Raw genomic sequence first — 25038 nt, 5'->3', positions numbered from 1 at the left:
GATTGGGAGCTCCACTCATGCTTATTGGGAACCAGGTAAAGGCTATTCCACAACACAACACACGTACCTTAGCCGCCAGACGTAAGAGACATATTTTGGCCAAAAGAGGGACCCAGGGTACACATGCATATGACCCTAGGTTAAACTCTCCGACCTGGATAGACTCCATAGGAGTGCCCAGGGGAGTTCCAGACGAGTACAAGCTGGTAAATCCGATAGCTGTATGATTTGAGAGTATATTTCTTTGGGTAACACCTAATAAGAATGTTGATCGCATTAACTATGTTCATTGCAACCTGCTGAGACTCTCTAACCTAACCAGGGACGCCATGATGGGGCTCGCAGAACAATTGGGTCCGAGTTCGCCGATGGGCGTGCAAAATCGAATGGCCCTTGACATGTTGTTGGCAGAAAAGGGAGGTGTGTGCGCCATGTTCGGAGACGTGCTGCACCTTTATTCCCGATAATACTGCCCCAGATGGCTCAGTAACCCGAGCTCTGGAGGGCCTGAAAACTTTGTCTAAAACCATGCATGAGCACTCAGGTATCGAAAACCCGCTGGAATCCTGGAGGACATCCGTGTTTGGACAATGGAAAGGCGTGGTTATGTCAGTGATGTTTTCCTTGGGTGTACTTTTGGGAATGCTGGTCATTGGTGGTTGTTGTATCATTCCTTGTGTCAGAGGATTGTTGGTAAAGATAACGGCGAGGGTCGCGAACCCTGGCTGGGTTGAGGGCATCTACCAGATGAACCTAGAACCCATAGAGTGGGGCAGGGAGTGATACAACATGAAGTGTGGTGACATTCCTTGTTGGAATGTCAAAAGAGGGAATGTGGAGATTCAGAAATTCTTTTATTGCTACGATATAATCTGCCTTATGATAAATGCATTAATAACATGTTCTACAGTATTATTTTATCAGTAATATTCCTTACAGGGTTCATATTGCATTGAATATGTTTGTCATCACATTGACCTTTCTATTCACAGGTTTAGTTCATTTTATACACAATGCATATCTGTGCTTGTTTAGAGTTGATGTTCCATCCAAGAGGGTTTTAAGCTTCACTGGTGAGGGTGTCCAGGTGATACGTGTTGAGGGAAGATGAGAACATAGCAGGTTAATTGCATGCATGCTTACAATACACATATTAATCTAGTAGCAGGCCTGAGCGAAGGCCCAAGTGTCTTCTGCTTCTTTTTGAGACCTGCTGCAATTCTGTCTACTTAGTGATTGATGACGAGGGTCCATTATTAGCTCTCAGAGACCCTGAAGCTTGAAGTTTGTTACCTTAAAAGGCAAGTGTTATAGAAAAGAGAAGTTACATGTCTGTTTATAGTTATTAGAGATGTACAAGATGTACCCTTGTCTGTAAACAATGACTGTACACAATGTATTTTTGACCTGTATTTGACGTGTCTGTGGGGGCGTGATCCTCTATGCTATAAAACCAGAACCCAGTGTATTTTTGTCAGAGCAAAACAGGCCATATGCTGATGGTTGTTCTCCTGTGTTAATAAACTCATCGTTTGATTGCACTTGTCTGGTGCCTCCGTCATTTGTTGTCTGGTCTCCAGTTGATCGATCTCGCTTCAACAGCTATTCAAAGGCTGTTTTTTTGTATATTATTTGTGTCAGTGTTAATGGTATACTTGCCCATAAAACACTACACTGGACACTGATGTGTCACTCCATACCCTGCCACCCACTGGTCGTTTATGTCACGGTTCTGGGTCCGTCGGACCCAGTATTTTGAGTTTATTATGTTTTGGTTTATTTTTGAATGATGGATTTCTTATTCTCTTGTATTGCTGATTATGGTGGTGGTGGTGATGATGATGACTTGGTTCTTGTTTCTGTTTATTTGTGATTAGGATTTGTGTTCTCATGTTTTGTGTGGGTTTAGTGCCAGGTGTCATTTTCTGTCTGTCTCTCAGTGTCGAGTCTGCGTCTTTGTGTTGGGTTCATGTTTCCTGTTTTATTGTGAAAGTCTTTGTCTTATGTTAGTGTGTGCAGCTTGGTTCCCCTGTCTCGTCAGCCCTGATCTCTCCCAGCTGTGTCTCCCTTCTGTTGCCCATTCCCTCATTACTACCCTGTGTATATTAGCCCTGTGTTTGCCCTTGCTCAGTGTCGCGTCGTACCCTCAACTAGCTGTGTGTTCGGTTTCCAGTGTTCCTAGTGTTTAGTCACCTGCTCAGGTTTGGTTTTGTTTTCCAGTGTTTCAGACCTTAGTTCCTCTGTATTGACTTTTGTTGTCTTTTAGTGAGTTTAGTTAGTTAAAGGTTTTTTCCCAGCAATAAAGCTGCGCTTTAAGTTGATCTCCCGTGTCTGAGTCCTGCATTTTGGATCCACCTCTCCTGCCTGCCTGCCACACAGCCAACCATGACAGAACGACGCGACCATCAAATGGATCCAGCAGACTCACTCTTTCTGTATCTCGCGCAGCTGTGGAACTATTGCCGGGGCGTCATCCACGCTGAGGACACTCCCAAGAGACTCATCCAGGTTGTTTTTTTTGACGACTTTTTGTCTTCCACCCTCTGCACAGCCAGCTTTTTGGACATTAAAAGACTAAAACAAATAATAGCAGCTCTGAGAGCCAGGTTTTGCTTTGAGCTGTTTGGCATGGGTGGTCCAGGCAAGGAAGATTCTGCGGCCCTTCTGGACGCCCTCGCAGCCTGGTATTCTCAGCGTCAGCATCTTTTCCCGTCAAGATTAATAACCAAATCCTTCGATCCTCCCTTCAGAAAGAGACTGCATCCTCACTATCCTCGCTCCACCACACCTCCGCTTTCTCCAGTAGCTCACTTAGCTGCCCAGCCTCCAGTAGCTCACTTAGCTGCCCAGCCTCCAGTAGCTCACTTAGCTGCCCAGCCTCCAGTAGCTCACTTAGCTGCCCAGCTCCCAGTGTCACCTGTGTCTCCAGTAGCCCACTTAGCTGCCCAGCTCCCAGTGTCACCTGTGTCTCCAGTAGCCCACTTAGCTGCCCAGCTCCCAGTGTCACCTGTGTCTCCAGTAGCCCACTTAGCTGCCCAGCTCCCAGTGTCACCTGTGTCTCCAGTAGCCCACTTAGCTGCCCAGCTCCCAGTGCCACCTGTGTCTCCAGTAGTCCAGGCCCCAGTGCCGCCTCCAGTGTCACGCTCAGTGCCGCCTCCAGTGTCACGCTCAGTGCCGCCTCCAGTGTCACGCTCAGTGCCGCCTCCAGTGTCACGCTCAGTGCCGCCTCCAGTGTCACGCTCAGTGCCGCCTCCAGTGTCACGCCAGTGCCGCCTCCAGTGTCACGCTCAGTGCCGCCTCCAGTGTCACGCTCAGTGCCGCCTCCAGTGTCACGCTCAGTGCCGCCTCCAGTGTCACGCTCAGTGCCGCCTCCAGTGTCACGCTCAGTGCAGTCTCCAGTGTCACGCTCAGTGCAGTCTCCAGTGTCACGCTCAGTGCAGTCTCCAGTGTCACGCTCAGTGCAGTCTCCAGTGTCACGCTCAGTGCAGTCTCCAGTGTCACGCTCAGTGCAGTCTCCAGTGTCACGCTCAGTGCAGTGCCAGTTGCTTTCGTGTCTGCCAGTGGACTCCTTATCTGCTGGTTTAGTGATGGCTTCCGCTGGAGGGTCCGAGGGACCGCTCCGGCCTTCGTCTCGTGTCTCCGCTGGAGGGTCCGAGGGACCGCTCCGGCCTTCGTCTCGTGTCTCCGCTGGAGGGTCCGAGGGACCGCTCCGGCCTTCGTCTCGTGTCTCCGCTGGAGGGTCCGAGGGACCCGTCCGGCCTTCGTCTCGTGTCTCCGCTGGAGGGTCCGAGGGACCCGTCCGGCCTTCGTCTCCGGCTTCCACGCCGCCAGCGGCAGCGCCTCCGTCTCCGGCTTCCACGCCGCCAGCTGCAGCGCCTCCGTCTCCGGCTTCCACGCCGCCAGCTGCAGCGCCTCCGTCTCCGGCTTCCACGCCGCCAGCTGCAGCGCCTCCGTCTCCGGCTTCCACGCCGCCAGCTGCAGCGCCTCCGTCTCCGGCTTCCACGCCAGCTGCAGCCTCATCATCCACGCCAGCTGCAGCCTCATCATCCACGCCAGCTGCAGCCTCATCATCCACGCCAGCTGCAGCCTCCGAGTCTTCATCCTCTTCAGCGTCTGCATCAGCCTCCGCTTTGTCTTCGCCTGGTCCAGCTTCAGCCTCCGCTTCAACTGCAGCGTCTACATCACCGGCTGCAACAGTCCCGCTGCCGTCAGGTTCCGTGTCTTCATCCGTGCCTGGCCCAGCCACCGCGTCTTCGCCTTTGCCTTCGTTTGGTCCAGCCTCGTCTGATTCAGCTTCGTCTGGTCCTGCGGTTGCCACACCGTCATGGGACCCGGTCCGTCCTGTTCCGCCTCGCCTCTGCCGGCCGCTTTCCAGGCCTCTAAGTTGGCATCATGGTCGTCGAGGACGGCCTCCAGATGGAGTTCGTCGCCACCGTTGGCATCGCGGCCGACCTCCGGATCTGCTCAGTGGCCGCCACTGCCTTCCAAGTGGCCGGCCTCCTGATTGGCTTTGTCTGCATCGCCACCGTTGCCGTGTGCACGGTCGGCCCCCAGAACCTTTTGCCCGTCGCCGCCGTTGCTGTGTGCACGGTCGGCCTCCAGAACCTTTTGCCCGTCGCCGCCGTTGCCGTGTGCACGGTCGGCCCCCTGAACTGTTTGCCCGTTGCCGTGTGCATGGCCGGCCCCCTGACCTGTGTTGGCTCCTGTATGGCCGACCTCCGGGTCGACCCCCTGCGCTTCTCATGGACTCTTGTTGAGCTTTACTTTGGTTTCGTTTTTTGATGTGTTTTCCAGTGTTGTTGAACTGTTTTCTTGTGTTGTTTGGACTCTTGTGCTCATTGTTTTTTTGTTTGGTTTCTGTCCCTCCATCCTGGACCCCCTCCGCCCGCCCTGGTTTGGTGCTCTTGTTTCGTTTTGTTTTTTTGTTTATGGCTGTCGGGAGCCAGCCCTTAGAGGGGGGGTACTGTCACGGTTCTGGGTCCGTCGGACCCAGTATTTTGAGTTTATTATGTTTTGGTTTATTTTTGAATGATGGATTTCTTATTCTCTTGTATTGCTGATTATGGTGGTGGTGGTGGTGGTGGTGGTGGTGGTGGTGATGATGATGATGACTTGGTTCTTGTTTCTGTTTATTTGTGATTAGGATTTGTGTTCTCATGTTTTGTGTGGGTTTAGTGCCAGGTGTCATTTTCTGTCTGTCTCTCAGTGTCGAGTCTGCGTCTTTGTGTTGGGTTCATGTTTCCTGTTTTATTGTGAAAGTCTTTGTCTTATGTTAGTGTGTGCAGCTTGGTTCCCCTGTCTCGTCAGCCCTGATCTCTCCCAGCTGTGTCTCCCTTCTGTTGCCCATTCCCTCATTACTACCCTGTGTATATTAGCCCTGTGTTTGCCCTTGCTCAGTGTCGCGTCGTACCCTCAACTAGCTGTGTGTTCGGTTTCCAGTGTTCCTAGTGTTTAGTCACCTGCTCAGGTTTGGTTTTGTTTTCCAGTGTTTCAGACCTTAGTTCCTCTGTATTGACTTTTGTTGTCTTTTAGTGAGTTTAGTTAGTTAAAGGTTTTTTCCCAGCAATAAAGCTGCGCTTTAAGTTGATCTCCCGTGTCTGAGTCCTGCATTTTGGATCCACCTCTCCTGCCTGCCTGCCACACAGCCAACCATGACAGTTTAATATTTCATTTAATGTTTCATCATAATTATTGTTATTTAACCCTGTCATGCATGAATTATGACAACCTCAATCAGGATTTTTTTCTTAAGTATTTTTATTTATCTTTTCATGCCTAAACTTAAGAAAAAAATCCTGATTGAGGTTGTCATGATTCATGCATGAAAGGGTTAAGCACTTACCTTAGTAATGCTTAATAGTGTCACATTATAAAGTTTTACCTTTATTTTAAAGCTTTAGTTACTTATTCGTTTGCAAATTAATTATTATATATCAAGCTACTGAGCAACATATTGGGAAGTAGCTCATCATCCCCTGGACTTTAGCTCTTTAACTTTGGGCACTCGCATTCTGTGATAATGTCAATTGTCAACATGTATCAGCCTGAACATTTTGATACCATCAAGACTATCAAGGTTAAACTCTTTGTGCATAAGAAGAATAACAACACATTGTTAAGAATATTGTGAGGCATTGAACCACAGGAACTGGTCTGTCCACCCACAGAACTACTATTATGTATGGTCTCTCAGGAGCTGTATGATGTCTCCTGTGGACCTCAACTAGCCTTACTGATGGAGATGATGGTGTAATTATTCCTCACTAAGTACTCTGATCTACTAGGATAATCAAAAGATTCCCACTGACAGTTCCAGGATTTATAATGTGGATAGCAGGATAAACTGAAGCAAATAAACACAATGTGATTAAAATAGATCTGGGAATCATCCCATTACAATAAATTACTACTAATAATTCAAATCTGGCCAATTACACCTTCAACTTTTATTAAAACCCAGTCATTCATTATCTTCCAGCTACCATAGCCCAAGAAGCAGCGTTCACCCTGGACAGGTCGCCAGTCTAAGCTAACACAGACAGACAGACGGACAACCAGAATTTGGGAATTCAGAATCACCAAATAACCCTGCCCCATTAACTGCATGTCTTTGGATTGTGTGAGGAAGCTGGAGCACCCAGAGAGAACCCATGTAATAACAAGGAGAACATGCAAACTCCATACAATAAGACCAGATGGTGGATATGAACTCATTGGGCAGGCGTGCTGCCCCCTATTAAGACCTGATTAGCAAACTGAATCATTTTTACAGGAAAAGGAGGACTCCCAAACTTCTGGTTACACATTAAACATTAAAAACAGAAACATTCCACCACATGACTGCAGCTTTATATCTCTGGATGAAAGGTATTGTGAAAACAGAGTTCGTTTGTTTAAAAAAAAAAAAAAAAAATCAAGATATGACACCACTCTCCTGAGCTGTGATGACTTTATTCATTTCAGGGTTTTCAAAAACAACCCCCCCCCCACGAAAATGTAAGCAGCACTAAATACACTTATACACGTGAACTATTGTTTGAATCAAACATATTAGAAAAAAAACAAGATAAAATCAGAGCAAATAGAGCAAAAACAGGAAACCAAATCATTGGGATAGCATCGCTGTACACATAAGATTGTCAACATGTCCTCTTATTGCTGTTTGCTACAGCCGAACTTTAGTTGCTTCAGACACTTTTACTTTTGCACACTTTGTAAATGCAAATTTTTGATGAAACAATGTATTTGTAAGACAAAAATAAAAATGTATTTGTGAATCCTTAACTCATTCCTTTGTTTAAGTCCTTTGGCAGCAGTTGGTCTTCATGGGTTTCAGCCAATTAAAAGCCTGGTTTAAGTCTAGTAAATTATTTTTTTCAGCTTGTTTTAGTTTTTAATAACTTGTTAGGTTAAAATAACAATAGTTGAAATCATTCAAACATTTCTAAGCATGATGATGAACAAATATAACAGAAAATCTATTATTTCATCAGTTATAATGTAAATCTACAATCTCTAGAGTGTGCAAAAGGAGAGCAGTCTGAATACTTAAAGTGATTGTATGTCTATCATTTTAAAGTAACTGCTATGTTGCATAACACATTTTTGTCAGAGCTACATGAAAACACATTTAATTGTGTTTAGTAACAAAAATCTAGTGACTCTACAATAAAATCAGGGAAGGGGGAAGTTGCCTATAGAACTGTTGTAACCATAACTTCCAACCTAAAATATATTTATATTTCCAAGAAGTATGTTCCAAATGGCATGTCCACAGTAGCATGAGAATTATCAGCAAAAGAGCTTAGTCATCTGACCATGATCACAATAAAAGCCAAAAAATAAGGGTATTCCTTACTAACCATTATGCCCTGAATAACCTTTTTACATGCATGTATAATAAGCTCAACGTAAAGAAAAAAAAATCACAACTATAATCACTAGGTGTACAGTAAGTGTACATGAAATACACCACTTTGTCTACAGTACATACAAAAAATACCTTTTCTGAGCAAAACCATGAACCCCAGCAGGATCTTTAAATATGTAAACACGAAATAAGAAACAGTGTGTATAAAATACCGCAACTATACAGGTGCTGTAAGTCTGAAGATACTCCAGTTGTCTTTTTTTCTGTCCTTTTCTCAGTCCTTTTTTCTGGGGAAATAAAAGGATAGAATGCCTTTTCTTCAGAGGAGTGCATTGGATTTCTTTGTACAAATCGGTTCCCACAGCACAACCGTAATGCCCACATGATGTTCATTTGGACCTGACATGCTAGTAAATAAAGTAGTCTTTGCAGATGTAAAGTGGGCCTCAGTCCTTTCTTTGGCACAGCCACTGCAGTCTTTACACGAGCAAGTCAGTTTCTTTTTTGACATTCATCTTCTGAGTAGAGATGTCTCAAAAATCGCTGAAAAGAGTATATTTATGTGTATATGTACTTGTATTGCCCCCCCTGCTGGCAATTTTGGTGTGAAATTAAGAATACAAAGATGTACTGGTGACTGACACAAAACAGCTCAGACTGGTTGGTTGGTATATCGTAATAAAATGTCAAACAGCCATCCAGCAGTCTGGACACTGCAAAACAAAAACAAACAAAACAAACAAATAAAATGCCACTTAGAAAATAAATAAGTAAGTATTAGTCCCAGCAACCCATTTTCTCCATCCTTTAAATATCAACCTGTATTTACTCATCAGTGTCAAAACACTTTCTACTTTCATACTTCAGTTTCTTAGTTCTGAGTGCACTGGATCCTGTTGGGGGGGTCTAGAGCAGGGAACTGGTGGGGCTGCCGGGCAGTGGGGGACTGCAGCTGTTCAGGGTGAGGCTGTGGCTGTGGGAGGGGCTGGGGCGCATTGGCAGCAGGTCGTAGTGGCTCGGGATGTGGCTGTTCCTGGGGAGGTCGTATGGGTTCTGAGGGTAACTGGGAACCACTGCAGCACCACTTCCCGGCACAATACTTATGGTTGGTTCTGGGGGAACAAAAACCAAGAGAGTGGGTTTTTTATTTCATTTATATAATTTACACAATGCAATGCTCTTGTCAACAAAGAAAATAAGTTTTCTTCTGCCTTATTTCAATCAAGTCCAAACTTAGTAAAATGTACTACAGGCATCAAATTCAAACACTTGAAGCACAGAGTGTCGTAATTCTGTGATAATGTCATAATCCCCCTGGTGTCTGGCCCCATTCCAGATTGCTTGAAAACAGCCAGTGTCTTTCCTTTTCTAAAAACTTGTTAGATCCCACTGTTTTTATAATTATAGACCAATTTCAAAACTCCTGTTTATTTTCAAAATCCTTGAGAAAGTTGTTGATCTTCAGTTCCTTCAAATTATTGAAGGAAACAACATCTTTGATAAATTCTCTTGTGGTTACAGATAAAACCACAGCACTAAAACAGCTGACTGAAAATGATACTGTAATGCACTCAGATAAAGGTGAGCATTCCATTCAAATCCTGCTCGACTTATCTGTAGCCTTTGATACTGTTGATCAAGCTACTTATTAACAGACTACAAAACTGGGTTGGCATCACTGGTACTGCCCTCAGATGGTTTTCTTCATACTTATCAAACAATTCTTTTTCTAACTTCGCTCGGTGTTTCACTATGGGAATCGCCTCGGTGTGACCAACTACGGAAGCTCCAATGACACCACGTCTGTTTCTGACAGACCTGTCGAGCCGTGCTCAGGGCTCCGCCCCCTCATACTAACACGGCCGACCAGCTCCTCCTAACTCATTCTCGCTTTCTTCCCGTGAGAAACTACTTTGAGCTCCCTCAGCGCATCCAGGCTAACTTGATTAGCTGCTTAACAGTTCTCAGGCGTCCCGTGTAGAGTGCGTCGCCGACAGTTTTTCCGGTTCCAGTTTGGATCGTGCTGAGTAAGTCCTTTGAAAGAAGTGTACTTAGAGTTGCACTGTGGAACAGCAACCGCGTCAGGCGAGCTGTCCCAGTGGTTCCTGGTTTTAGTTAGCGAGGTAGCCGACGTTGTGTAACTCGGGCTAACGCGTTACGGCAAGCTGTTCGTTCAGTGTCTGGCTAGCATTAACTTGTTAGCAGGCCACGAACCACATTAGCGTCTCACTAGCATTAGCTTGTTAGTCGACCTAGGGCTCAGTTAGCATTAAGTTGCTAACGATATTGGCTAGAGGAGTGCAGCTAACGTGTCGCGACGAGCTGACTCCCGCGGTGACTAGCTCGGATTTAACACCCGCCGCTAGTCCTAGCTACTTACGGGCTAACGTGTCGAGACGAGCCTGGTGTAGCCTAGTCTCACCCCTTTCCGCTAACCATGTCGACGGCTCCTACTCCCGCCAAAAGGTCGGAGCTGAAGGCCAAAGAGGCTGCATCCCGCCCGTGCTCCGCATCATGCGGTGCCACCATCTCGGGCAGGGACCCTCATCCAATGTGCATCGTCTGTATGGGTGCCAAGCATGCTCAGGCTTCACTGGCGGACCCTCAGGGATGCCCACACTGTGCTTTGATGCCAGAGAAAGTCCTGGAAAGGAGGCTGAGAGTAGCAGTAACGAACAGTCAGGACCCCTGCCTGTCGGCCGCTACTGCTACGAGCGATAGCCATCATCCGCGAGCCTCCACAAGCTGGGCGGACATGATGGAAGAAGAGTCCCCGCTCATGCCCCCATCGTTCGAGGACCTCCTCGATCAAAACGTGGGCGGGCCGGGTGGCGAGGACGCGGAGGGCGATGCCGACTCCGACCTCCTCGACATGGAGGACATGGATGAGGAACAGGAGGATGACTCTACCTTTCCTCCCCAGCAGTCCAGGCCACCGAGTGGGGCTGAAGTTGCACCCCCAGTGGACAGTAATTTGTACGAGGTCTGCAAACGGGCTGCTGCCAAGCTAGGCATCCCATGGCCAGCCGCCCAGGATGCCGAAGGGGCAGAACGCGACCTGTATGATGGCAAGAGGCTCCCACCAGCCTTGCCACCATCGAAGCAGCTTCTGCCAGCAGTCCCGGCCTGCATGAAAGAAATGAGTCGCTATTGGTCAAGCCCTTTTAAAAGCAAGCTTCCGACCAAGGGCTGCTCTAAGCTTGAGATCCAGGGGATGGGTGAACTGGGGCTGACCGAACCCCCAGCAGTGGAGCCTTCAGTGGCGTATCACCTTCACCCTAACCGCAGGGCAATCTCAGCTTCTTCTAGTGTTTCTTTGCCCAACAAGATAGATTGCCTCACGGCGTCTATCTATCAAAGGATGTACAAATATGCTGCACAGTCAGTATGCTCGCTTAATGCAGTCACACTGCTATCAGCATATCAGGCAGAAATTCTGGAAGACATGGGCTGTGAGCTTGACTCGGGTTCCCCGAACCCAGCCCTCTGGGTTGAAATCTGCGTGGTTAATGATCTCATTCTTCGCTCCTCCAGGGGAGCAGTCCAAGGGTGTGGCCGCGTTATGGGCCTTGCAGTCTCGGGTGAGAGAGCCTTGTGGCTAAACCTGTCAGGCCTAGGTGATGCTCAGAAGGCTGAGGTAATGGATGCAGCCTATGACCCAACCAAGGGTCTCTTTGGCCCAGCCCTGGAGAGAATGAGAGAAACAAGCACCCGCAGAAAGCAGGAGGGAGAAGCATTCAACCTCTGCTTACCCAGAAAATCTAACTTTCAGCCCCAGCAGGTGCCAAGAGCTGGCTTTGCCGCAACAGCAGCAGCTGTGAGAGGGAGACAGAGTGGGGTCAGAATGCAGAGAGGAGCAGGAGGCCAGCAGGGTGCCCACCAGGCCAAGGTAGAGAACCAAAGACCTTGGGGTAAGCATTCCTTTGCAGCGGCTGCTGCAAAGAACAAGCCGTCACACCCCGGAGAGGGGAAAAAGAAATGGTCAGCCTAGCACACCTGCAACATTCTGTGTCACCCCTCTCTTCTCCCCCAAAGAGAAGGAAGGTGTTAGAAGGGGTAACCAAATCACTCCAAGGTTCAGGGTCTCCGGAAGTTTCCAGTTCACCAGGAGCACCCTCTCAGTCTCCTCCTCCAGTTCAGGGAGGACAGACTTGTGGATAAATGGTGCAGTGTCACCAAACACTCCTAAGAACTCTGCCTGTGTCACCAAGCACTGCCCAGAGTCACCAGACACTTCACTGTGGTTTGGGGGTAACAAAAGAAATAAAACGTGCATTTCTGCAGCCAGGCAGTTTGCCAAGGGCAGAATGTCCCCCCAGTTTCAAAATAAAAACAAAAGAAAATCACTGCCATTTGTCTTTGTTCCCAGCGGGGGGAGCTCACGCTCTTCCCGAGGGAGAGAGCCCCAACTCCTTCTGGGAGACAGGGGTGACGTCACGCTACCGCGTCTTCAGAGGCCTGTGGCGCGCATGCGCAGTTCATCCCTGGGTCTTGTCAACCATTTCCCAGGGTTACAGACTGCAGTTTGCGGTAAAACCACCGAGATTTGGCGGAGTGTTGGCTTCGGTGGCCAGTGGCGACTCAGCGAATGTGCTGAAAGAGGAAATATTCTCCCTGTTACACAAACAGGCGATCAGAATGGTTCTGAGCGAAGAAGCTCAGCAGGGCTTTTACTCCCGCTATTTCCTCATCCCGAAAAAGGACGGAACGTCGCTCCATCCTATTCTGGATCTGCGTGTGTTAAACAAGCATTTGAGAAAGTACACGTTCAGAATGCTCACACACAAGACGCTTTGTCGCTCAATTCACACAGGCGATTGGTTTGTTACAATCAACCTATCAGACGCATATTTTCACATCGCCATTTATCCTCCACACAGGAAATATCTCAGATTCGCTTATCAGAGCGTAGCGTACGAGTTTCAAACTATCCCATTCGGGCTATCCTTAGCCCCAAGGGTGTTCAGCAAATGTGTGGAAGCAGCACTGTCTCCGTTAAGGAACAGCGGCATCAGAATATTCTCTTACATAGACGATTATCTATGTAAGAGATCGAGTCTTTGATCGCGCGAGCAGGCGATCAAAGACTCCGAGGTGGTAGTGAATCACCTCACGGAGCTTGGGTTCACCATCAACCTGGAAAAGAGCCACTTGGAACCCGCACAGTTTATAGAGTATCTGGGGCTCAGAATAGACTCCATCTCTTATCGTATGGCACTTTCAGAGCGGAGGATCGCATCCTTCACTCACTGTCTTTCCCGTTTTCAGCTGGGGAAGGTCGTGCGGTTCGGACTCTGTCTCTGCCTCCTCGGCCTCATGGCCTCGGTGATATCGGTGGTTCATTTGGGGCTGCTTATGATGAGAGATTTTCAGCGGTGGGTCGCTTCTCTGCAGCTGTGCCCTCGCCGACATCTCAGTCGTGGTGTAAAAATAACGCAGCCGTGTATCGCGGCTCTCCGGCCTTGGAGGAGCCGGACAGCTCTCGCTGCGGGGGTACCTCTCGGCGCAGTGTCTTCCAGGGTGACGCTGACAACAGATGCATCCCTGTCAGGCTGGGGTGCAACTATGATGGGCAGAGCAGTGAATGGCGTTTGGTCAGAGAGACTCGCTCTGAATCACATAAATGTGCTGGGGCTCCGCGCGGTGCTCCTAGCCTTACGGCATTTTCTGCCGTATCTCCGGGGACAGCATGTTTTAGTGAAAACAGACAACTCCACTGTAGTTGCTTATATCAACCGCCAGGGCGGCACCCGTTCCCGGCAGCTACACAGGTTAGCCAGGGAAATAATTGTGTGGAGCAGCACTCTGCTCCTCTCCCTTCGGGCAACTCACGTGCCAGGAATTCTAAACAGGGGGGTGGACCTCCTGTCCAGAGGAAATCCACTGTTCGGAGAGTGGAGGCTTCACCCACAGGTGGTGGAGCAGATTTGGCAGAGATACGGCCGGGCTGCCGTAGATCTCTTCGCCTCGCGAGAACACACACAGTGCCCTCTGTTTTTCTCCCTGTCAGACGCAGATGCGCCACTGGGCGTGGATGCGCTGGCCCATCCATGGCCAAAACCTCTGCTGTATGCTTTCCCTCCCCTCAGCCTGATCTCCCCAACACTGATCAGAGTGAGGGATCAGGGGCTGTCACTGATCTTAATAGCTCCACGGTGGCCATCCAAACACTGGATAGCAGAAATCATCCAGCTTCTGGTGGACGAGCCATGGCCACTCCCCATCCGCAGGGCCCTTCTGTCTCAGGCGCGTGGGGAGATATACCATCCCCATCCAGAACAGGTTGCTCTCTGGGCCTGGCCCGTGAGAGGTGGAATTTGAAGGCAGCAGGCATGCCTCCGAAGGTTATTGAAACCATTCAGAATGCCAGAGCCTCCTCCACTCGTTCCATTTACAGCAGTAAATGGCGTGTTTTTGAAGAGTGGTGCCATGAAAAGCAGAGTATCCCTTTTCAGTGTTCAGTGGTGGAGCTGTTGTGTTTTCTTCAGGACTTGCTGGACAAAAGGAGAGCTTTTTCCACCATAAAGGTCTATTTAGCAGCTATTTCAGCCTGCCACGTGGGTTTTGGTGATAAACCTGCTGGTCAGCACCCCCTCGTATGTCGCTTCATGAGAGGGGCGCGTCGAACGCTCCCAGTTTCTAGACCACTGGTCCCTTTATGGGATCTGTCAGTCGTTTTGGACGCCCTCTCCCACCACCCCTTTGAGCCCATTGGGGCAGTGGGGTTGAAGTTTCTCTCTCTTAAAACCACTCTGCTGTTGGCTCTAACCACAGCCAAGCGAGTTAGTGAATTACAGGCTCTGTCTATTCACCCCTCTTGTCTACAGCTGGCCCCAGGACTCACTAAAGCACGCCTGAGGCCTAACCCTGCCTTTGTCCCTAAAGTGTTGGAAACATCATACAGGTGCTCTACAGTAGAGCTCCTGGCTTTTCACCCCCCTCCATTCTCTTCAAAGAGGGAGCAGAGGCTGAACACTTTGTGCCCTGTGCGGGCGTTGGGGACTTATCTTGACAGAACAGCTGGATTCAGGAAGTCGGATCAGCTGTTTGTTTCCTGGGCCTCCCCTCACAAGGGCAGGCCCTTATCACGCCAGAGGCTAGCTCATTGGATTGTAGAGGCCATAGCTCTGGCTTATAGCTGTAAGGGCTCGCAGGCCCCCCCGGGACTTCGAGCTCACTCCACTAGGGGTGTGGCCACATCCTGGGCTTTGTTCAGAGGTGTATCAGTCCAGGATATTTGTGCGGCAGCAAGCTGGGCTACGCCGCACACGTTTATCCGGTTTTATCGGCTGGATGTTGCACAGTCATCCCTGGCTCAGGCAGTGCTGGATTCTGGTGCCTCAGGTTCGACCTGAGATCCTGGAGTAGTACTGGAGTGTGGCTTCGGGAGCTGGCGCAATCCGGGAGTGGGCCATATCTCCCATAGTGAAACACCGGCGAAGTTAGAAAAGAACGTTGGGTTACTTGACGTAATCCCTGGTTCTTTGATAACAGAGTGAGTGTTTCACCAACACTTCCTCCTTGCTTAGGCACGGAAAGAAATCTGCTTGGAATGAGTTAGGAGGAGCTGGTCGGCCGTGTTAGTATGAGGGGGCGGAGCCCTGAGCACGGCTCGACAGGTCTGTCAGAGACAGACGTGGTGTCATTGGAGCTTCCGTAGTTGGTCACGGCGAGGCGATTCCCATAGTGAAACGCCTCACTCTGTTATCAAAGAACCAGAGATTACGTTAAGTAACCCAACGATACTTCAGAATTCCTATTAATTAGTGTATGCATTCATCTGTACCGCTTGCATGTGGAGTCCCCCAGGGCTCAATCCTTGGACCAATTCAGTTTTTTTTTTAAAATATATGTAACTCCTCGGCCATCTCATTATGGGTGTAGTTTAATCTCCTACCATTACTATGTAGATGACACACAGTTTTGACATACCTTTCTGTCAAACCCAACAACCTTAACAGCTTCCCCTGCCTTAACAAACGTTTCTCTGCCATTACTAATTGGATGTACTCTAACTTCCTCCATCTCAATTCTGGTAAAACTGAGGTTCTAGTGCATGGCCAAGGCACTTTCTCCAAGGAGGTTAGTCAGTAAATTGGCCCATGCAATCCTCCATAACCACAACTGTGCATTAATGGACAAGGATGACCTATGAGTCTGCTGATTGCTGATTGGTTGACAAGTGGGCTGGAAAAGGGAAATGGAGCAAAAGTGAAGATCACTAGGAGCAAAAAATCTTCAAAAATAAAAATACTTGAAAGCACATGGTTCACTTCCACCTGCTGAACTGTAAATTTTTCTGTAAGCTAGTTTTATTAGTGTAGTGTGGTGACAGAAAGGCAAGCAGAGATGCTGTTTGTTGGGCTGCAAGACGCTAATGAAGCAATGAAAAAAAAGGGATACGCTACTCTAGCTTATTGCTAGGAAAAAAGGTACTTTCCTCTGGTAATACTCACTATGTTTTAATAGACCTCTCTGTACTGAATCGTACTTGTTATTAATCTCTGTCTCTCTTCCACAGCATGTCTTTATCCTGTCTTCCTTCTCTCCCACCCCAACCGGTCGCAGCAGATGGCCCCGCCCCTCCCTGAGCCTGGTTCTGCCGGAGGTTTCTTCCTGTTGAAAGGGAATTTTTCCTTCCCACTGTCGCCAAAGTGCTTGCTCATAGGGGGTCATATGATTGTTGGGTTTTTCTCTGTCTGTATTATTGTAGGGTCTACCTTTTGGAGATTAAGTATCGAAATTTCAGGAGCGGGACCACGCCTCCAAACACACTCTTTCCGGTTCTCATCTATATAGGTTCCCCCACTCCTGCAAGCTGTTCATTCTCGTTTACATGCCCCGCCTTCCCTCCCTCCTTGTTTTTCAATTCTTTAACTTCTTCACTTCTATTTAGTACTTGGGGATCTGCCCGGCCCGGGAGCCGTCGCCAGTCCCCTTCGAGGCCTTCCCCAAACCGCCGCTCGATTCATGTTCAAGCATTCACCTTTATCTAATATAACGCTGTCAAACCTAAATTGAGGATGTGGGCCCAGCTAGTGAAACAATATAAAGTGCCTTGTGGCGACTGTTGTGATTTGGCGCTATATAAATAAAATTGAATTGAACTGAAATGAATTGATACAATCAAAAGCAAAATTGACAACCTGACATGACATCAGATGCTGTAGGCTAAAGTTTTGCTTAGTGTGCCTTTCACTCAACAGACATCTACACTTACAGACCACTTCATCAGTTACACCATCCCAGTCCTGGGCTGGACCACTTCTGTCTTAAAATGGCTTGAATTCTCTGTGTATAGATTTAAGAAGCTGCTGAAAAGGTCAATTTTGACATAACAGCATGACATAGTTGCTAGAGATTTGTCAGCTGCACTCTTCACCCGAGGTTGTTTGGTTTCATTCTGTTTGTGTCAGGGGACCCGATCCTTGGGGTGGACCAGCTTTTGGCGCAGCGTGTTTTGGGGTTTAAAAGCCACAGAGACGCGGTGTTTAGAAAAAATGCATCTCAATCGTTCTGATACTCCTGACACATATGGGATCACTAAGGGTTTTCATTTAGGCAGCGGTTGTCCTTCTCTCCTGGATCGGCTGGAGCTTTCTTTAAGTGCCTTTGCAGCTTTGACAAAAGTCCAGCTGGGATAACCACATTTACTCAGGGCCTTCTTGATGTGCTGTTCTTCAGCCTCCCTGGCCGCTGTGTCAGTGGGGATGGTGTTCGCTCTGTGTTGTAGCGTCCTAATGACACCCAGTTTGTGCTCCAGTGGATGATGAGAGTCAAACCTTAGATACTGATCCGTATGTGTAGTATTAGGGTACACACAGTCTAAGAAGGCTAACCTGTCATATTTCATATCCTCCCTGGTGAATTTGATGTGTTGGTCCACCGAGTTAATGTGATCCGTGAATTGTGGTGCGTCCTGAGATTTGATTTTCACCCAGGTGTCATCCACATACCTGAACCAATGACTTGGTGGTGTTCCAGGGTAGGATAACAGAGCCTTCTTTTCCACGCCTTCCATGTACAAGTTGGCCATGATGGGTGAAACTGGGGAACCAATGGCACACCCATGTTTCTGCCTGTAGTACAGAGGTATTAGTCCGTTGTCTCCTCACAGGCGTCATGGATAGAAAGAGGAGTCTCTGGTGTTCTTGTCCTGCTCTCAAGGCTCTCAACCTGAGATCATTAGAAGGAACTTAACATGATTTAGTCATGTAAAGAACTCAATTTGAGGTATTTGCGGTTAGACTCCGATGGCTCATCACAGCAGAACGAAATCCCAGCAGTGATAGGGATGAGGGAAGGACCCCCTGGAAACTAGACGCTGGTGGTGGACATGACAACGTAGGCTTGATTGGAGCCTGAGTGACGAGGGAGAGGGAGAGATGGGTAGGAGGTGCGTTGCACCAAAGCAAGAGAGAGTGACAGACGCGCAGTGAGATTTAAAGTACATGACGTGAAGGCTGATTGGCCTGAAGAAGGCTGGGAGAAAGATGATTGGACTAAGCCAGTGATGTCATAATCAGCTTGAAAGTGTGAGAAAGTGGAAGTGATGTAAAGCTTAGATTAGCCGCCAACACCTGGGAAGCACACAGATGTGTGGCTACAGATCTTCTTTATTGAATGTACACATAAACCTCATGTGTTTAGAGGGTAAAGAGAGAGGGTGAGGGGACAGTCCCCTGCAGGGCTCCTGCATCGCTGACCATGCTGTCCATCTCTGCTGCAGATACACATAAAGTGGGCAGTCAGGTAATCACTAGGGAGGGATCCACCTCCACTGATATCAGTTTATCACCTATAAGAGCAGGTCTAGTGGTGGAGAAGGTGGTGGAGAAATCAAAAAACATGATTCTCACAGTACTTGCTATCCATGTAAAGTGTAGACACAATTGAGCAGGTAGAGAATGGCATCATCAACTGCAAGTCTGGGCTGATGGACATACTGGAGAGAGTTTATGAGTAAAATGATCATGGGCCAAACCTTTGTATTGCCAGCTCTGCATGCTCTTATTTTTTCCTGTTGAATGCTTTGATGTATTTTATTACTCATGACTTGTTCTTTGGATAATACTTAAGAGTTCCCGTTGGAATGATGGAATCAATGCAGAAATTAATTGATTAATAAAATAGTTCTGTGAACCCAACAACGTCCTCTCCCTGCACACGGTCTGCTTGCCAGGCAGTCAGCTCAAAACAGCCACAAAGTGTCCCCACCAGCAACGTTTGTTCTGACTACTCTGGTGTGACAGGTCATATACTGGGTGAGTGTGGTTAAAGTCCCCTGAGACAGCAATGAATTAACTTGGGTGTTGTATCTGTAACTGGGGTATAGCAGACTCGTGATGACACGGTGTAAATAATATGGTCATAGTCCAATCGCAAACAGTTCAATGTGCAACTAGTGGTGCAGTCCCTGTTGGCTCAAACAGCATAAAAGCCCTCTATGGTGAATGGACCGGTTCTTATATACTGCTTTTCTACTCTAAATGAGCTTTTAAAGCACTTTATACACCTTGCCTCATTCACACAAGCATGTTTTCCCATGCTTTCTCTACATCAACTCTGTCTATCTAACATTGCCTCTGAATTGCCAATGCTGCTTCTCCACTTTATTCATCAATGATTGTGCTTTCCACATGATAAGAAAGGGGAGATGCAGCTTATAACTTATTATTTTGTACTTTCTCCAATACTCTCTGCTGTCATCTCTCTTTTTCTTCTTCTGTCCACCTCTGCATTCTCTGTGTGTTTCTCTCAAGATTTCAACTGGAATCTCCACCGTTCTAGCCAACAGACTGGCCAGCTTCAGGGCAATCAGCAATCTCTGAACTAAACAATGAGCGCAGCCTAATGTTGTTGCACTGCAGTCCATTGTCCTAAAGAAAAAAAGTATTCCCAAAGGAAAAGACAAAGGCACAACTAGGGGGAAAAATCAAGAAAAAGAACAAGAGTAAGTTAAAAAATACCTGCAACAGGCTGCACACAGGTTTGACACATGAGCTCATATTGGACATAGGCAGGCTGTGTGGTTTGAACAATGGTAAAGTGGTCCGAAGGGGCCGTAAGTCTGACCAGAAAATATCCCCCACACTAGTACACTGCCAGGAGCCTGAACTGCTGATACAAGGCATGATGGATCCATGCTTTCATGCTGTTTACTGATCCTGCTGTCTCAACATTGCAGCAGAAAGTGAGACTCATCAGACCAGGCAATGTTTTTCCAGTTTTCTGTCCCATGATTTTGGTGAGAATTGTATCCACAGTTTCATCTTCTTAGTTGACAGGATTGGCACCATTTCTGCCATGTGATTGGCTGATTAAATATTTGTGTTTAAAAGCAATAGAACGGGTGTATCTAATGAAGTGGCTGGAGAGTGTACTTTAGTGCAAAACAGTAAAACTAATCACAATAGTGGAACTCTTAGTGCAAAACTGGGGTTATATTATTCAGCCATACAAACACTGTGCTAATGCAACTCCACCTGCACCGTCACATTCCAGCCGGATTCCTCTGTTTGCTCTGTATGTGTACTTTGACTGTGTATCTCAAATGTGCCTAAAAATGCTCTTATTAAACGAAAACAGGAGACAAGTTTAAAACACTGCAAATGTACCCATGTTGTAGACATTCTTGGCAGGCACAGTGGTGGTTGTAGTCGTACTGATGATGGTAGCAGAACAGCAGTGTGCCGTGTGTTCATGGTGTGCTGGTGATTTCATCTCCACGTAGCTGCTCTCTGAGTGCTTACATAGATTGGGATTGTCGGTTATGGTGGCGTACGGGTTTTCACTGTTGAGGGAACAGGTGCTGGACAAGGAACTCTTCACATAGTCTAAGGAAAGAGTGAGACACAGACAGACTGTTTAATCTTGTGTGGTATGGAATTATTTAATGCTTAATTAAAAGAGGAGGCTGCTCCAATGTCCACAGTGGTCGAAGGCTTAGAATTCCAATTTTCAAGTTTTACTACTATTTCATTAACAGATAAAATTCATTATTTTCTTTAGAAACTCTTCAAAAAGCTCTGTTTTAAAAAAAAAAAATCATTTTTGATGATTTTAACCCAACAGCACTCCAGCTTTTCATAAAATGATTTTTTGTGTGTGTCAAATCTGAAAGACGACTTTCTGCAGCTATTTCCTGCATGACTGAAGCCAGATTCCTGGTCATTATGATAGTTACCATGGTGACCAAATTCTCCTTGGATAACTGATTATACCATGTACTGTTAAAAGAAAATGAGACACTTCACAGTGGTAAACATGTCTCTGTCACAGCCTTTTTGATATATGGGTTGCTGCCATCAAATAAAAATGCTGCAATATTTTTCTTATAATATTATTTTATTTTTCAGTTTAATATTTGATATTTTTTTCCCTGGGTTCTACTGTGAATAATATATTGATTTCTTAGATCTGAAACTCATTCTATTTTTATTTACACTTTATATAGTGTCAGCTTTTTGGAATTCAGATTGTAAAAATATTACTTTTTATAACAAAAACACTTTAATTTTTAAATTGCCATTGCTTAGGTTGCATTGCAAGACATGAGATGGCTGGAAAGGTCCTAGTCTAATCCATGGACCTTATAGTGAGATAAACAGGTTCACCTTTTTGCTCAGTGTAAAGTAACTGAAGAGGGAAACATACCAGAGTCAAACTGTACACAAAAAAGGTCAAAGAAATGAGAAGCTGAGTGTGCCTGTATGGAGCTGTGCATCTCCTCTATGCCAACAGAGTGAGAGACGTTCAGTCCTTTTTAAAGCACTGAAAATATGTGTTAAGTAGGAGGGAACCAGAATTTAAAATAATCTGTATTCCTCTCTAAATTCACTACATATTGAATATTCTGTGTAGTCTTTTAGTTGGATTTGTTGTAAAGAACAAAAAAGCTGAAGAGTTTTCCTTTAGGAAACATGGATGTTAGAGTCTGCATTGCAACACTTGACACCAAAGATTACATTTTAACACCAACATTAGCACTCAAGGGCAGCTGAGGTTAAAACCTGCAGATAAAGGAAATGTAAATCAAGGCACACAAAGAGCATTCAGTTATGGAGAAGGAGAATTCTCTTTCCAAGGGGGAGTTTTGGGGCTGATGAGGGTCAAAGCAGGAGGATGACCCCAGCAGGGAGGGAAAAAACACAGTGAGAAGAGAAGTTGGGTTCACCCTGCAAAGACATAAACACATCTATGAGCACAGGCTGGAAAGGATCAAGAGGAACAGTGACAGTGGTAGTAAAGTAACATCATCCAGTACAATATTGGACCTGTGTGGCATGCTGCAGCTGTTTTTCATCTACATGAAATCAGACTCTGCACTGCTAGCAGCCCTGCGAGGCTGCAACTGAAATGATCAGACATCACACTTTTTCCTATATTTTAATTTTTATCATTCTCCCAGGAATGATAAAAATAAAGATGCTAGCTTTATATTGTTGTTACAGGGTTGGATGCTGATGGACGGCACTTGCGAGTCCAAAGTTCAGGTTCAGTTTCTGACAGTTTCTATTTTCAAATCTCGGCTCTCATCTAATTCACAGAAGGGACCACACCAGCTGCTGTTCAATTTTCTTTTTTGTCTTTTTCCTAAAACAAATATTTCATACAACTTAAAATCACAGCAATAAAAGCACCTGCCTACTCCTCACCACTCTATGAGCCCTGAAGGTGTCCAGTGTTATCAGACACCAGATGGTAGCAGCAGATCTTTAGGGCCTGAAGTGATCAGAAGCCTCCAGAGATTTGACTAGAGCTTTCCTGCACATGACATTGTGAGTGGTTTTCTACTTGTCCTTCTCTATAGTGCTTTGATAGCTATTAAGGGTAAGGAAAAAAAATAGTTGCCTCGGCTGGGCCGTGTCACTTTTGAAAACAGGATGGTGCAGTGTTACATCCCGGTCTAGGGGTACTGGAATGCAACATAAGGTTTATAAGGAAAATGACCCCGCCCTAGTCCTCAAAACCATACCCAGAAGCTGATTTACAAGTGAAAGGTGGTTTATTGTGTCTAAACTGAAGCTTAACTCCGGGGTGAACAAAGGCCAAAATAACAAACAAAACAAACTTATTCAGAAAAGGAGGTGCTAGGTGAAACAAAAACCAACGATGGGAGGCCAAGGATGGGGCAGCTGCTGCCCCATCCTTGGCCTCCAAACCCTGTGATATTTGTGTGTGTGATTTCTGAGGATTACTGAGTTTTGTATATAGTGTGCAGATTAGTTAACTTGTAAATAGACACTGAAGCAGAAGGGGTGAGCCGCCTTATTATTTCTTGCATTGTTTTCTCCTGTTTATTAAGTTAGGGAGTTCGGTGTAGCACTTATCTTTTGTTTGGTTTTTGTTTCACCTAGGGTTTTAGATAGCACCTCCTTTACTGAATAAACTTGTTTTGTTTGTTATTTTGGCCTTTGTTCATCCCTGAAGTTAAGCTTCAGTTTAGACACATCAGCTTCTGGTTATGGTTTTGGGGACCAGGGCGGGGTCATTTTCCTTATAAACCTTTTGTTGCGTTCCAGCACCCCTAGACCGGGGAGTAACATGCAGTGAACAAAGTATTAGTTATTACTAATAGGGGTCTGGTAAAAGGCACGCCTTGTGGTGAAAACTTTTTGGAGCAGGTAATTATAAAACATTTCTTTAACTCCACAAGAGTTGGCATTCTGGAAAGGCTCTGATCCGGAGCAATTTATACATATCAGAGTTGCTGAGGTCCTTCCAAAGGTGCTGCCTTTCATGTTTCAAACACATCAACTTTAAGAAATAACTGTTCACTTGGAACTTGATCTAAGATAAGATAAGATAAGATAAGATAAGATAATGTGCTAGGTGATTGGTACATAAAAAGGTCATTTTAAACTGGACCTCCTGTAAAATCAGTATAATCAGCAGGTCTCCTGTTGTGTAACACACTGTAAAAAACTCAGCTTAGTAGAGTTAACTTGGCATTGCTTCACCACTATGGCTCGTAGTTTACTGAGATGGTAAAAGGCATGGAATCCCTAGCTATGAAGGCAAAGCACGTCGTCTGTCAGTTTAAGGTGTAGTTAGACCAGCCGCTAGCTTGCTGGCTAGCAGAGTTGTTGTTTGCTAATTTGTTGGCTGCCAGCTTTCTGTGACCGTGAAAACACAGCAGTTGCAACGCGGATAGTTTCTACACCGCTAATACCCGTTAGGGGGCCCGCGACGACAGCTGCCACTGATGCATTTGTCTTAATGTGAAATTAAGTATGCAACTTAAGCGCTAATAGGCGACCTATCAGCGCTCTAGCAACACACCTGCACTCCTGTAGAGAGCTCGTGCGCACCAAGATGTGCTGCGTGATGATGACGTGAGGGAAATAGAAGTAGCCCACTGTGCTAGCTTTGCCCTGTAAAATGTAATGGACATGTAAAGGATAAGCCAAGTATTTTGTTTTATTTTGTGGAGAGGAAGTAGACTAAAGCAGCTGAGGCGACTTATTTGACTACATATAAACGTACATTGTAGACATGTATTTGGATTTTGGCAGGTTTCATGATTTATAAGGTTTTTTTTCTTCCTCTGCAGATTAGTGGCATGAGTTCTCAAATTTATTCAGTAAGCTGTAAAGGTGAGTATTGTGCTGCATTTAAAGATGTCAAAAGATTACACCTGTCGCAGTTGTGGTGCTTTAATGTAAATGTTTGGGCACCCATGGTCAAAATTTTAGTTCATGTGAACAGTTAGGCAAGTGGAAGATGAAATAATCTCCAAATGGCATAAAGTTACAGATGACATTTAATTTTAAATAAAATCATTTTCATATTTTTTTTTTTTTTAAACAGAAAAGGAAAAGGCCCACAGCAAAAGTTTGGACACCTTGCAGTTGACCGGGGGGGCAAACTGCATGTCAGTGTATGTAATTGATATACATCAGTTGTAACATTGCAGTTAGTTGTTTGAGTCATGTGTGGACTTGTCTTTTTTGTCCCCTTGTCTCTTGTTCATGTACACAACGGGAAACTCTACTTTGGCAGCCGAGCACTTCATGTTATCTGTGGACCAGGCCATTGTGAATGGCCATATCACTATCTTCAGCGACACACTTATAATGATGTTTGGCTCTTCTGCATGAACATTTCTTATCCAGTAGCCCAAGCAGCAACCTTGGAATTCTTGCAACGGTAAGGTGGCACCAGTC

At 46.3% G+C, this 25038-nt stretch overlaps 1 protein-coding gene across 1 annotated transcript; it reads right to left on the bottom strand.

Moving 5' to 3' along the window:
- Positions 1-6921: 6921 nt before the first annotated feature.
- Positions 6922-24449, bottom strand: LOC120443139 (multiple epidermal growth factor-like domains protein 11). Its single transcript, XM_039621160.1, has 3 exons — positions 24155-24449; positions 20488-20706; positions 6922-8982 (listed from the first exon to the last, which is right to left on the bottom strand). Exons 1-3 carry the CDS (start codon positions 24264-24266, stop codon positions 8777-8779), a joined length of 537 nt encoding a protein of 178 aa, XP_039477094.1. The 5' UTR covers positions 24267-24449; the 3' UTR covers positions 6922-8776.
- Positions 24450-25038: the final 589 nt, after the last annotated feature.

The sequence above is a fragment of the Oreochromis aureus genome, linkage group 1, assembly GCF_013358895.1.
Source record: "Oreochromis aureus strain Israel breed Guangdong linkage group 1, ZZ_aureus, whole genome shotgun sequence".
NCBI lineage: Eukaryota > Metazoa > Chordata > Actinopteri > Cichliformes > Cichlidae > Oreochromis > Oreochromis aureus.
This window is presented reverse-complemented; position numbering and strand designations above follow the sequence as displayed.

Bases quoted from the DNA above. Each gene is read 5' to 3' on its own strand.
- LOC120443139 (XM_039621160.1), bottom strand. From the start codon at position 24,266: ATGTCCATTACATTTTACAGGGCAAAGCTAGCACAGTGGGCTACTTCT. The intron at 20,707-24,154 runs GTGTGTTGCTAG...CTCTTTCCTTAG, and splicing joins AGCTCTCTACAGGAGTGCAG to ACTATGTGAAGAGTTCCTTG. The intron at 8,983-20,487 runs GTACATTTGCAG...TTGTTCCCCCAG, and splicing joins CAAGAATGTCTACAACATGG to AACCAACCATAAGTATTGTG.